General features: G+C 37.0%; 1 protein-coding gene across 1 annotated transcript in view; it reads left to right on the forward strand.

Moving 5' to 3' along the window:
- LOC115933075 (poly(ADP-ribose) glycohydrolase-like) overlaps positions 1–14,730 on the forward strand; it is a 110,228-nt gene that overhangs the window by 83,813 nt on the left and 11,685 nt on the right. The window contains 2 exon segments of the mRNA XM_055353085.2: positions 2,082–2,157; positions 6,290–6,437. Of these exon segments, the coding sequence (XP_055209060.2) occupies positions 2,082–2,157; positions 6,290–6,437 (224 nt within the window).

The following is a 14,730-nucleotide window of genomic DNA, read 5'->3' on the forward strand; positions in this document are numbered from 1 at the left end:
TCTTCTATTAATCTCTAATAGGAATGCATATGTTTTGTTCCTGTTACTTTGGTGTAGATTTTATAGATCAATCTGAGGGCTTACTTTTAAGTCATCCAGGATCTCTAATTTGCATCTGATATTCATTTGGCACTAATGTGAAAGAGCACCCATTTGTATACCACCATGTGGGAGAGAGGGGACAGGTCAAAATGCAGAGACTGGCAAGGCTGCTGTGTCAATGAGACACAGTAACTTTGCCTCTAAGTGAGACGGAGATTGTCCCCTTAATTTTGATAGGCAGAATTTGACTTATTTTTATTTCATTGATCTCTTTTTTGTTTTAGTTGCTTTATAAGTGAGTTGGAGAATATAATTAAAATCAGTCTCCCAGACTCCACAGAACCAGAAACATGCATTCACTTAAAGAGGGAGAATGAAGAAAAGATAAGGATTGTTGGTGTTCCCAAGCGTAAGGGGCTAAATGGGTCCAGGAACTTAGAGGCTTTCCTGAATTCCATGTTTCTGGCATGTTATAGTTAACCCTTTGATTATCAGCAAATACTTTAGCCAGGCTTAATCACAGAGAGCCAGAATCATCTACGTCTCTGACTCCTGGGGCAGGGGTGTAGAGGATGACCTATTGGGAAGTTAGAAAATGCTTCAAAACAAAACAAAACCAAGAAAAAGTTTCTAGCAATTTCGTGATTTTATTAAGAGCTATACTGTAAAGTTTCTAGCTTCAGTCATGGAGAATAGTTGACAACAGATGGAATTCCCATTCTGAAGTCCTGACTGATAGCCCAGAGATTTTTAGATTATGCTTCTTTATCTTTTTAGTAGTATGCTTACAGGGGTCTTCCTCTGAATAAAATGGCTAGGAAAGTAGGACCAAAAAAAGGAAGTTAAAAAAATATATCAAACTTACGATACTGTTTTCTACAAGAGACCGGGAAAGTAATTTTTCTAAAAGTGTAGCATACTGATTCAGAGCTTGAGTGAGTCTACCTAGTTTCACATCTCTGCTGCTTTATTTCACTAGTCTTGGTTAGCTTACTTAGATGTTCTGTGCTTTGTTTCCCCGTCTATAAAAGGAGATAGTAATAGGGTTGTTGAGAGGATTAAATGAGTTCATGCAAATAAGGCTCTTAGACAGAACCTGTGCAGAATTACCTTCTGAGTTAAAGCTATCAGCCTGTTGGGCTGGAGTTTTGCCAGAAATGTATTTAAACTCATTGAAACCAGGAAGGAATCAAACAATTCTCAGTACTTTTCCAGCTAACCTCCTAGACTATTTTCTAAAAATATAATCATCTCCTCCCTCCCAAAAAAGATTATGGGCACTCTTATGTGAGTTAGAACTTTGGATCTCCTCTGTTTCATTCATTTATATTTTTTATTCAGTAAGTGATCAGGGGAAAAATATCTAATAAGGCAAATAATGTTAACAAATACTTTTAATACAATGGAATTTGTTGTTAATATAACATAAGTCAAGTAAATACCTCAGTGGCCATGGTTGAAAGGGAAAGAAGATAATTATGCCTTCTAAATTACAGGTACTAAGTTTATCTGTTAACCTTATTAATAGAGAAATACCATTGTTCAGAATTTCTGTGGCATGTATTTTCATCAAGACACACACACACACACACACACACACACACACACACACGGTTATGAAACAGTGAAAATAGAAAATGGAAGCCAGAAGAGAATCATATATGATTTATTGCCAAATTTTTTCTACATTTTTCCTCAGATTGCCAACTCTAGCCATAACAAAATTTCATAGATCTTAATTTTTTTAATATTTTGTAATGTTTTTCAACTGTTTTAAAGAAGAAAAACTTTCATATTATTTAGAGGAAAAGCAGGTTTCAAACTATGTTATCCAACTTTAATTTAAATATGTATATTTATATGTTTGAATAAAGGAGGATCAATACCAAGAATGTTAATTAACAGTAGGCATCTGTTTCTGACTTTCGAGATTTGGGGTGGTTTCGGTTTTTGAATAATTACCTATATTTTCACTTTTGTCCACAGTGAACAACTTGTCATTAAAATAATAAATAAGGGAATGTCTTTTTATATTGTAGATGTGAAAAACCCTTGACACGATTGCATGTCACTTACGAAGGTACCGTAGAAGAAAATGGCCGAGGCATGCTACAGGTAGGTGAATCTTAGTAGTGTCTGTGTATGGTTAGGACTTTTTCTTGTCAAGCTTCTGACAGCAAAAGAAATTTGAAAAGCTGTTTATTTGTCTCCTAAACTGATTTAATGCAAAGAAGCATGATAGCAGAATGAAGAAAAACACCAAACAGATCACTTTGACAGCCTTGGTAATGTTGTTATTTGCCAGTGTATACTCTCTGTTTCTTATATGTGCTTCTCTAAAAAGCCTTTGACAGAAAATCCCAAGATCTGGACAGCATCAGCCTCTTGGTTCAGACATTGATAGTAGGTTGACAGTGGAGGAAGTTCCTAGGGTATAGTCTTGACAGACTGTCACCAGGCATTTTTATTCTTTTTCCTTAAAGGCTCTTCTTGCTCTGCCCCAGTTGATGACCAGATGGAGATGTTTTTCTGCTACCAACAGCTTTGTTTAGGTTGAGGGGGCAGACATCTAAAACTGATTGATAAGAAAGGCCTCTCTCTCATATGTAACAGTTTCACGCACGTGAGCTAGCTGTTTGCTATGTCTTTTCCCCGTTAAAAGCAGGCAATTCTGGTCCACTTCTCAATCTTTGTTAATAATCTGTTACTGCCTTTACCTTTAAAAAGTATTTTTGGAGAAGGGGGTTAACAAAAGCCCCGTGTTTAAAATATAGTAATATCTAACCTAACCTTTTGATTTATAATGCTTCTTTAAAATTCACTAATAATGTTAGTATTTTGTGTTCTTATCCCATTTATAAGAGCATTGTAAACTGAGTTTTCTTTGAAAGAAGCTTGTATACCATCTCATTTATACTGATAATAGTTTATTTTTCTTCTTAGATTCTTATTTGGTGCTTATATTGGTTCAGAATCTAAAGAAAGCAGTTGCCTGAAAATGGACCCATTTGTTTGAATAACTTAATGCTTACTATAAAATTTACGTCTAGTTATTATTTAAATGAATCTGAGATTCTTTTTTAAATAGTCTTTTATTTGGACATATTTGTAATTAAAATCTTCAAAGAGACAAACTATGTTTTATTCTAAATCACCTTCTCCCAGTGGTTATTTGAGCTTATAAACAAAAACAAAACATATTTAAATTTGCATTTACTCCTATACCTTTTTTCTGTTTAAAAAATAATCTTAAAATATGCTTAAATATTGGTTCAAATTAATATCACTTTTTCCCCCACATTCCCCTCTTGATGAAGTTCTTTCCATCTTTAAAGTCTTGGATAAACTGAGAGATTCTTAATACACATGAACTAAACAAAGTTACTGCTAGTTAGCACCACAGGAATGCTGACCTTTCATTACAATACAATTCAACAAGGAATTATTTAACAACAGTTAAGGTTGAGATCCTCCCCACTTCCTTGGAATATATTATAGATGAAATGTGAGACCTCGGTAGATTAGAGAATACCGTAAGGGCTTCTTGCTATTAATTGTTCTCCCTACCCATGCCATGTCTCCGCAGGAGATCGGGGAATATTGTATTGCAATGCTACAGAGCTCCTTGTGTAGCATATAAATTACATTATGCTGAATGGCAACAACAACAAAACCTCTCTGAGGAGCTTTATCATTCCTGTCTTTTCATCAAGTTATAATTCAGAAGCTGAGTAATCTGAATGAGTAGCTTTAAAGTGACTTGGAAAATAACTGGCTAAAAATAAGGATGCATTCACATTCTTGTTTTCATGTACTGGAACAGGTTTCTCAACTGTTGTAGAGGGTCTTTATTGTTAAGAACTTTTTTAAGTAGTAAAACTTTGGTTTTCTAAAAGACTCTGGCATTTAGAGGCATACTGAGTTTAGTGTCTTTATTTCTGTGCACACCTTTCAAGTTAAAAATGTGGGCCTTTTATTCAAAGAGTAAACAATAACATACACATTGAATGTATTTCATCATCATTATCAAGTAGTACGTAAGTTGGATAGAGCTTATCTTTTTATTTTTGTTATGTACCTTATTCCAGTAAAAATTAAGTTAGGCCAATCTTAAACCTCGTCTGTTTCTCATTTGTAGTCACAATATCATTATACTTTTAGGCACTCAGCCAGTCTCTTAGTTCTCAAGTACAGTCCATTTTATTTCTTTACCGAGTTTCTTCTCTTTCCTTTACTTTACCACTTTCCTGTTTGAGGCCCTAGTAGTGCTTGTATAAACTATTTAGTACTCACCTAACCAGCCTTTTTACTTTTAGTTTTACAGTTTTCCATTTATTCTTTAAACTCTAGCCTGAATTATCTTCCTAAAACATAGGTCCAGGTGTTACTTGAATCTTTCCCAGAACCTTCAGAGGGAAATTGAGTAAAAATTCCCTAGACCTCAGACCACCTCATCACCAACTGTAAGCCTCCACCTACTCTACACTGCAGGCAAGCACAATGAATCTGTTTACCATTCCCCTCATACAGTCATTTACATTTTTTTTTTTTTTTTGCCCTGTGTCCTTGTGCAGCTATGCCCTCAGCCTGCATGTCAGCTGCCACATCCCCTTGTAAAGCTTTCCTATCTTCCTCCCATGCTCCAATTTTAGTTAATTGTATTATTAGAAAGTATCAAATACATAGTAACAAGCTCTTCAATAATCATCTTCTCATTCTGCTTGTGCTCATTCTTACTGCCATCTAAATTGCAAATGCTGTGAGGCCAGGAACCATACATATCTTATTCATCTTTGTATCCAGTGATTCCCAGCACAATACTCAGTAAATATTTGTTGAATTGGACAATTTAAGCCATGAATCACCCAGTGCCCATAGACCTCATATGTAGTAGGTAGCTAATTCTAATCAACAGACTGGTTTCACCAAAATTATTTTCCTATTTAAGCTAAAGAGTTACTCTGGTTTTTTAGCATTGGTTTTAGTACTCCAGAACACAAATCCAAATATATGATTCTCTCTGGTAGCTCAATTGAAGAACTCCTCAGTGGTATGTTTTAGTATTTTCTAAGTTCTTCTGTGGTAAAAGAAGACTGCTTCGCCTTCTATTAATTTCTGTCTTTTGACATATATTTTTACATATCAAACGATTCATACTATTGTTTTACTATTTTGTAAAATAGGCTTCAGATTGTCATTTAGTATCGGTTGCTTTAGAGAACACTGAAGTTTTAAGAAATTGTATACTTTAAAATAGTTTGAAAGAATATAAGCCTCATGGTATTTAGTAAATCCTATTTTACTTGTGTGTATGACTGTGTATATACACAAGTTGTGTGTGTGTGTGTGTGTGTGTGTGTGTGTGTGTGATCTGACTCCTCAGATAGTCTCACTAAGGAAAAGATGGTTGCTATTTCTTACATACTGCTTCATGAGGCTGGCATAGTGCTGGACACACTGGACAAACGGAAATAATGCCAGCAAGTTGAGTTTGCTTTCTCTGGAGGATTGTGTAATTCTTCTTTATTAGTAGGCATTTGGGGATCCCATCATACTACTCCACATAAAGCTCAAGAGTTTCCAACCTAATTGGAAATATTACTTTAATTGAATCTTTGTTGCTATACTGGGTTTTCTTTCTTCCTTTTTTCCTTAGTTATATTTTTAAAAAATAGTTTGTAATGTTCATGTAGTTTGGGGTTTGGGGTTGAATTTAGAAGGACAAAAATTCGATCTCTTTATTCTTACAATAAAGTTGGAAAAGGTTACCCAAAAAGTTGATTACTAAACTTTTCAGTTCTTTAGGGCAAGTGTTTGGTTACCATATTACATAAGAAAAGTTTAATTATATTAAAGTCACGTGAAATACATAAAGGGAAATTGAGTAGTGAATGGGGGAAAATGACTTTGAAACCTTCCCAGATAAAGACCTCCCTTGATTTGTGGCCCATGAGACACAAATAGGTTTATAAACAAGAGTCTGTATGATACATAATATTTTGCCTAAAAGCTCCATTTTCCAGATTGCTTCTCTGGTTCTGGGATCCAGAAAAATGTGCAGAGATGTTAACTGCAGTGAGGTGGAAAGAGCTTAAGCAACCATAATCTGCTCTTCCTGGGAAGATTACTTATTTGGGGATTGATTTTCATGGGAGAGGAAAAGATGAGAGCTTAGAGACTATGTGCTTCTTGATCATATATGTAGGTATTTTTGACCATTATTTAATATGCCACATTTCCCCAACAGGTGGATTTTGCAAATCGTTTTGTTGGAGGTGGTGTAACCAGTGCAGGACTTGTGCAAGAAGAAATCCGCTTTTTAATCAATCCTGAGTTGATTATTTCACGGCTCTTCACTGAGGTGCTGGATCACAATGAATGTCTGATTATCACAGGTTAGTTTTGGGAAGCCTGGAAAATTGGGTAGTCTTCCCCATCTGTGAATATGTGTCATGAAGACTAGAGACTACCCAGTATAGCTTTTCTCTTCCATGGGCATTAGTCCCAATATTTTTATCCATTAATTTATACTTAGTTTTTGAAATTATTACAGCCTTATTTTCCTGATCTTAAGTAAGACGTCTTATTTTTACCTTTTCTTTCTTTCGTGGCATCTTTATCTGAGGAACAGGGATTAAAAACTATTCAGTTACCCCACAGTTTGAATTTGTTTTTTTTTTTTTTTTTTTGAGACAGAGTTTTGCTGTTGTTGCCCAGGCTGGAGTGCAATGGTGTAATCTCGGCTCACCGAAACCTCCGCCTCCCAGGTTCAAGCGATTCTCCTGCCTCAGCCTCCCGAGTAGCTGGGATTACAGGCATGCGTCACCACACCCGGCTAATTTTGTATTTTTAGTAGAGACAGGGTTTCTCCATTTTGGTTAGGCTGGTCTCGAACTCCTGACCTCAGGTGATCTGCCCACCTCGGCCTCCCAAAGTGCTGGGATTACAGGCATGAGCCGCCACACTTGGCAGTTTGAAATTTTATGACATAATAATGCTCTTAAGAAGAACATAGTGATATGCCTCTAGTATGTATTCTGTTGTAATTCTTCCATTTGAGAGTGATTTGTTTCTATTAAAAATAATTTTCAAGTGGTTTCTTGTACTTTAGTATGAAGATATTGTGTAAATATAAGAAGCACAGGAACAGTATTTAGAGAAATCAGTAACCTTTTGTTTACCCTATTTTGAATCCTAAAAGAAAAAGTTCAGTTATCATGGCCAGGCGCAATGGTTCATGCCTGTAATCCTAGCGCTTTGGGAGGCCAAGGCAGACAGATCGCCTGAGGTCAGGAGTTCAAGACCAGCCTGGCCAACATGACGAAACCCCGTCTCTACTAAAAATACAAAAATTAGCCAGGCACAGTGGCGGGTGCCTGTAATCCCAGCTACTTAGGAGGCTGAGACAGGATAATCACTTGAACCCGGGAGGCAGAGGTTGAAGTGAGCTGAGATCACGCCACTGTACTGCAGCCTGGGCGACAGAGCAAGACTCCATCTCAAAAAAAAAAAAGTCTGATTATCTTGGTGTTTCTTCCTGTTCTTCTTGATTTCTTTACGATAATATGGGAGGAGGAGGGGGGAAATTTAGTCACGTGTATGCTTTAGGTCTGTTATAGAGATTTAATTTTTTTTTTGTTTCTTCAGACTGAGATCACTATGTAACAGTATTTTCTTTGAATAAGCTATCATGAAAAACGATGATTACCTCATATCTCTTAAGAAACTCTTAATTAGGCACCACATGTAAGTTGAGTATTTTATTCAAGTACGTAAAAGAATATTCCCACGTAAGTGCCGTTAACGCACCATGAGTTGCTGGTACTATTTTTTTTTCCTGAAAAAGTGGATTTTTTATTTCCACTTAGAATCTGTTACTGCTTGGAGATGAGTTTAGGGGTCTAAACACTCACCTGGGTTGTAGAATTTAGTTTATTGTTATTCCCAAAAATTATAATAGGAGAAAAACCATCCCCATGAGTTATATAAAATGTGTACCCAACCGCATTACCTCCAAAGACATACATGACAAAACCGACTCCAAAGTCTAATCTTGAAGCCACACTGTGCCTCAGATAGATTTGTAGACAACCTTCAGAAGAGTATATTTTCTTATGTTTTGCTTTTAAGATTCTCTTTGACTTTCAATGGTTTGAATATGGTGTGTCTACATGCAGATCTCTTTGACTTTATCCTACTTGAAGTTTTTTGAACTTCTCTAATGTTTGTTATATTTGGCAAATGTTGGGCCATTATTTCTTCAAATGTTTGTTCTTCCCCTTTCCTCATCTTCTGGGACTCCCAAATTACGTGTTTGTTGATTCACTTGATGTTCCACGGGTCTCAGAAGCTCTGTTTATTTTTCTTCATTCTTTATTCTTCTTGTTCCTGAGGCTCATTCTCAATTGACCTGTCTTCAAGTTCACTGGTTGTTTTTTCTGCTTGCTCTAAACTGCTTTCAATCTCACTGGTGAATTTTTTATTTGTTATTGTACTTTTCAATTACAAATTTCTGTTTATTTTTTATAATTTCTATCCCTTTATTAATATTCTCTATTTGAGAGGCATCATTCTTATACTTTAGTTTTTTAGACATAGTTTTCTTTAGTTGTTTCAGTATATTTTAAATAGCTGATGTAAATTCTTTGTCTACTAAGTCCAACATCTGGGCTCCTCAGGGGCAGTTACTACTGACTGGTTTTTTTTTGAGTATGGGCCATACTTTCTCATTTCTTTCCATGTCTTCTAATTTTCATTTAAAACTGGACATTTAAAATAATGTAATGTGACCCTGGAAATCAGATTTTCTCTTTTCATCACAGTTCATCCTTCTTGCTGTTTTTTCAATGACTTTTCTAAACTAATTTTGTGATGTCTGTGTTCTTTCTGTGTGTGGCCAGTGAAGTCCCTGCTCATTAGATTAGTAGTCAGCTAATGCTTGAACAGATTTCCTTAGATGCCTGAAACTAATAAGTCTCAACAAAGTCTAATAGTCTTTGTTGAAGGGCTGTATGTGCAGGTGCAGCCTACCTTCAACAATGCATTAAGCAGTTGATGCCTCTGCCTTAGCCTTCACTTCCTGTCAAGGTCAGGCAGAGGAGAGAGCTGAGGGCTTTCTCTAGTTTTTCCTGAGCATTCATATGGCCATGGGCACGCATGAGCCCTCTAGATTCCTTCTTGTTTTAATATATTAGAACTTTTCAAAGCCCTTTGTGGACATTCTCATTCTTCAACTTTTCCTTTGAAGCTTTTGGCTAGCCTATTGTTTGTGCCAGCTGTTTGCCACCACCTCAAGAAGTTTCAGTGTTAAACAATCCCTGTAATTGTTTTCATCAAACCCTCAAAAGAATTATGCTTTTCCTACTGGCCAACCTCCAAGTCCTGTAAAGTAAAGACAGCCTTCTGAGCGGGGCCCTCCAGGGGACCAGCAGACAGGTCAAATAATGACAGTTCTCTGAGAATTGGGCTTTGAAGGAGCTTCAGCTTTCTTTTGCCCCCTCTGATGGCTTCTGATTTTCACTGTGATTCAGGAAGGTTAGTTTTTAAGGCCGAGATGGAGCTTGGGAGAGTGGGATGGGAATAAGGCAAATAAAACACTGCAAAGTTTATTGTTTTTACCAAGATTCAGCTGGTTTTTCTTGAATAAGCACTCTCTGGATTGCTGCAAGCCTTTGGCTGCTTTTCAGTTGATTCTCACAGTGCTCATCACAGTGTTCCCATTGCTTTCATGGAGGAGAGAGTTTTCAGAGGTTTTTACTGCACCATTTTTTACTGATATCTTTTTATCTTTTGTAAGCACCCGTGGATAAAGGAGCTTTCAATGAGTTATTCTACATCATTTAGACATCCTATGTAAATTTTTATCCCTGTGATTCTGCTTTTTTGGTGAAGTAAGGCAAAAAATAAAAAATTGTAAATTGTCTGAGTTTATGTAGGAAATTAAGATTGGAACTTCCGCAAAGGAATTTTTTTCCTGGACAGAGCCTCAGTCAGCCATTTGAAGTTAGTGACTTGGAGTACTGCATCCAGAATTCTGAGATTATGATCCAAATTATACTGAAATGGAAAGATAAACTCCTTTTGTACTCAACACTTCCTCAACTCACATTTTGGCCATCTGTCTGCATTTGATGGTTATCATGGATGCACGTGGGAAGTATATAATTGGGCAAGGTACTAGGGGAGATAAGATTGCAAGGAATTACAGAACAAAAAAAACTGGCATAAATCTATTGTTGAGCAACCAGCACTTTGGCTATTGGTCTCATACTATTGTAGGGAAGCTCTGCAGGTTTGGAATATGACTGTCTTCATCATTTACGTACATCAAATAATACTTTAAAAGGTTGTTATTCCGGCTGGGTGCAGTGGCTCATGCCTGTAATCCCAGCACTTTGGGAGGCCGAGGCGGGCGGATCATGAGGTCAGGAGATTGAGACCATCCTGGCTAACGTGGTGAAACCCCGTCTCTACTAAAAATACAAAAAAAATTAGCTGGGCCTGGTGGCAGGCGCCTGTAGTCCCAGCTACTTGGGAGGCTGAGGCAGGAGAATGGTGTGAACCCAGGAGGCGGAGCTTGCAGTGAGCGGAGATCGCACCACTGTGCTCCAGCCTGGGCAACAGAGGGAGACTCTGTCTCAAAAAAAAAAAAAAAAAAAATTTTTTTTTTAGCTGTTAAGGTAGATTTGGATTGAACACTGAGAACAAAATATCCCATCAGTTTTTAAGATGAATTTACATTCTTGAAATAAAAAACTTGGTAAAATGCATTTAAACTTAAAGCTAACTTGTTTCATTTGCTTAATTGCTCTAGAAAGTAGTAAGAACTGGGCTGGGCGAGGTGGCTCACCCCTGTAATCCCAGCACTTTGGGAGGCTGAGGCAGGGGGCGTCACAAGGTCAGGAGATTGAGACCATCCTGGCTAACACGGTGAAACCCCATCTCTACTAAAAATACAAACAATTAGCCAGGCATGGTGGTGTGCGCCCGTAGTCCCAGCTACTCAGGAGGCTGAGGTGGGAGAATCTTTTGAACGTGGGAGGCAGAGGTTTCAGTGAGCCGGGATTGTGCCACTGCACTCCAGCCTGAGTGACAGAGCGAGACTCCGTCTCAAAAAAAAGAAAAGAAGAAGAAGAAGAAAGTAGTCAGTACATTGTCATCCTCCATTAATGTTAATGTAAATAAAGGATGTCATTTTTCTTGGGAATAAAACAGGAATGTTAAAAGGAAAACATAAGAATATTTTCTTTTTTTAAAGATAATTTGTCCCCAGTCTAAAAAAGGATTCTAATCTCCTTTTACGTAATCTCTAAACGTTCCTGCAGCTATTGTAAAATGAATGGAAAATTGCAGATCCATGACTCACCTTCAGATCTGTAATTACCTCAGGCTAAGGACATATGGGGTGACTTTTAACTCAGCATTTTCCCCCACATCCACTTAACTTTATTGTAGTGCCTCCTAATTAATATCTGTGATGTGATGTTACCTTAATGGAAATGGCCATTTCATCATCTATTTGATGTCTGGATTTCTGCCATCTCCCTCCTTAGGAGACTCTTAGCCATGCAGTGCAATCTATCTGCCTGATCAATTCCATTCTTTCAATGATGCATCCAGCTCAGTGAGCTAATGGCTGTGACTGTGCTGCCTGAATCTGTAGAAGAGTTTGAGAAATTGGAAATCAATTAAATTTATCATCATTGTGGGACATCTGGTTGGTATCATTATTTTAAAAGAATATGAAACAGGTCATGCAAACAGGCAAATACTTTTATACAGACAGTGTTATCCCTCTGTTTGTTGTGATCCTGCCTGGGGCAGCCATGAGTTAAAAACCTTTCAGTAAGTATAGATAGAGGGAAAGAGTTAAAATTCCAATCTTCCCATTTCTTCTTTTTTTTTTTTGTCTTCTCTTGTTTGTTTCTGTACAACATCCAGGAAATAGTTTCAATACTAAAAGGTGTTAAGTTTTCTGAGAGTTGTTTTTCTGCTTCTGTTTGGTGAGCACATAAACCAGGTGCCTAGACATGAAACCTACTGGGCAGAGTATTCCTGTATTTAACGTAAAACCTGCCTCTAGTGAATCAGATTATCCCAGACATCACAAATCTTTACATCTTTTCCGAATGTCAGCAGAGCTGATAGAAATGATAACAAGTAGACACCATTGCTTATAGGACTGGTGACATCTTCTAGAGTTAAAGTACTAGAGGTGCCTGTCAAGACACCAGCTCATTGGGAAAGGTCCAAATTCAGTTGGAGTTTTCCAAAAATGTTTGGAAATTAAACGTTTTTATGCTTGTCTTTTCTAAGTTTTTAATAATCATTAGAATTAAAAGCAAGAGTTTTCTATTTACTGCATAATCACTACTGTTTGAGTGATGCTAATAAAATTTGGGTAAAATGGTGTTTATATAAACCTGCTTTCCAAGGGAACAATCCATTGGTAAGTAGAATTTTTTTTAATCTCCGAATGTTTTTTCCCATGATCGTTACAAACTCTTATTCCTAATAAGGGAAAATAACCATGTTTCTTACTACTAAATCTAAAAAATCATAAAGAGGTCATGAACTCCTCATAAGATTTTAATGGATTCCTTCTAGTTCTTTCCTTAAGTGAAGGTCTTTGACTATGAAGTCTTAAAGGTCCATCCCTAGTGAGAGCTATCACAAAGGTCATTCAGTCTTCTGTCTCAGTAGCTGTTACCAGTTTACCTTTATATTTTCATCATAGTTCATTAATTTAAATTTTAAACAAGTTAAGGGCATTCACTTTTTTCGAAGGAGACAGTTGGCATGTTAAAAGGTGTCTACTTAGAAAACCCAGGGTTTAACTTGTTTAGTACAAAAGTGTTTGTATGTGTATTTTTTATTTCCCATGAAGGAGGGAAGGAAGTAAATCTAACCTTGTTCCTCTCAGAGAAGAACACTGAAACTATATTAACATGAAGTAGAAACATGATAATTGATATTTTATATTTTTCAGCCACTTTCTTTTAAAAAGACAGAACAAGTATTTGTTTTCCGAGTTAACAGATCAGAATAGGCAGTTTGTCTTTTTATGAACAGGAAAAACGAGGCTTGTCTACCGCTAGGCAGAAAACAGAAAAGGAGTAGTCCTTGCTGTCTTGGTTCCTATCAGGCAAGTAGACCAGGTTGCTTTTCACCCCCGAGTAAATAGAATCACGTATCTGTGGTTTCTCTACCCCCTTAAAAAATTTATTTCTAATGACACCAATACTGATGGCTTTGTGGGTTTGAATGAATTTTTTACTTGTCTTATTTAGTTTCCCAAGGAATTCTATGATGTAAACAAAATAAGAATTATTAAGAACCCTGAATTTCAGATGATGGAATGATGTCCAGTGAGGTTTGGTTATCTAAGGTCACCTAGCTAGTGAAGATCCACTTTGAGTTTCTCACGTTTCCTAATCTCAGTGCAGTGCTCTTTTTACCATACCATGCATTTATTGTAGATGTGAATTTTTAGTATGCGTCAATTATGTAGTGCCTTCAGATTATTTCTGGACTCATTGTTTTAATCATCAGTTAAATTTCTTTGGCTCATTAATTATTATGTTTATTCGGCAAGTTCTTACTCAACTGCTTTTATATTCTTGCATTACAAGATGCTAATGTAGATAAAAATATTATTTATTTTTTCTTTTTTTAGACACAGGATCTCTGTCACCCAGGCTAGGGTACAGTGGCACAATCATAGCTCACTGTTACCTCAAATTCCTGAGCTCAAGGGATCCTCCCACCTCAAACTCCTGAGTAGCAGGAACTGCAGGCTCACACCACTGCACCCACCTAATTTTTTTTTTTTAATTTTCAGTGGAGACGAGGTCTCATTCTGTTGCCCAGGCTGGTCTCAAACTCCTGGGCTCAGGCAGTCCTCCTGCCTCGGCCTCTCAAAAGTGCTGGGCTTACAGGCATGAGCCAACACACCCCGCCTATAATTTATAATCCCTGCCCTTGAGGAGCTGAGAGTCTAGTGAGGGAGTCAGATTCCATTTCTTAAGACAGATTTATTGAGGTATAATTGACATAAAATAAACTGTTTGTTTAAAGTATACAATTATGTAAGTTTGGACGTATGACTACACCCTTGAAGCTATCTTTTGTCTAAGTTTTCATCGTTTTTTGTTTTAATTGAGTTTTGAAAGCTTTATATATTTTGGATATAAATCCTTTATCAGATATTTCTAGCATGTCTTTTCATTCTCTTCACAGTGACTTTTGAAGCACAGAAGTTTTAAATTTTGAAGTAAGCTTATTAATGTGTTGTTTTCTTTTTCCATGTTTTGGTTGCTATAGCTTTATAATAAGTCTTAAAATCAGGTAGTATGGGTCCTTCAACTTTTTTCTCCTTCAGAGTCGTTTTGCCAAGTTTTAGAATCAGTATTTCAATGTTTACCAAAACAGCTTGCTGAATTTTGAGAAGCTTTGAATCTGTAGATCCGTTTGGGGAGAATTGACTTTTTTTTTGAGACGGAGTTTCGCTCTTGTTGCCCAGGATGGAGTGCAATGGCGTGATCTCAGCTTACCACAACCTCTGCCTTCCAGGTTCAAGTGATTCTCCTGCCTCACCCTCCCTAGTAGCTGGGATTACAGGCATGTGCCACCATGCCCGGCTAATTTTGTATTTTTAGTAGAGACAGGGTTTCTCCATGTTGGTCAGGC

The sequence above is a fragment of the Gorilla gorilla genome, chromosome 8, assembly GCF_029281585.2.
Source record: "Gorilla gorilla gorilla isolate KB3781 chromosome 8, NHGRI_mGorGor1-v2.1_pri, whole genome shotgun sequence".
NCBI classification, from domain to species: domain Eukaryota; kingdom Metazoa; phylum Chordata; class Mammalia; order Primates; family Hominidae; genus Gorilla; species Gorilla gorilla.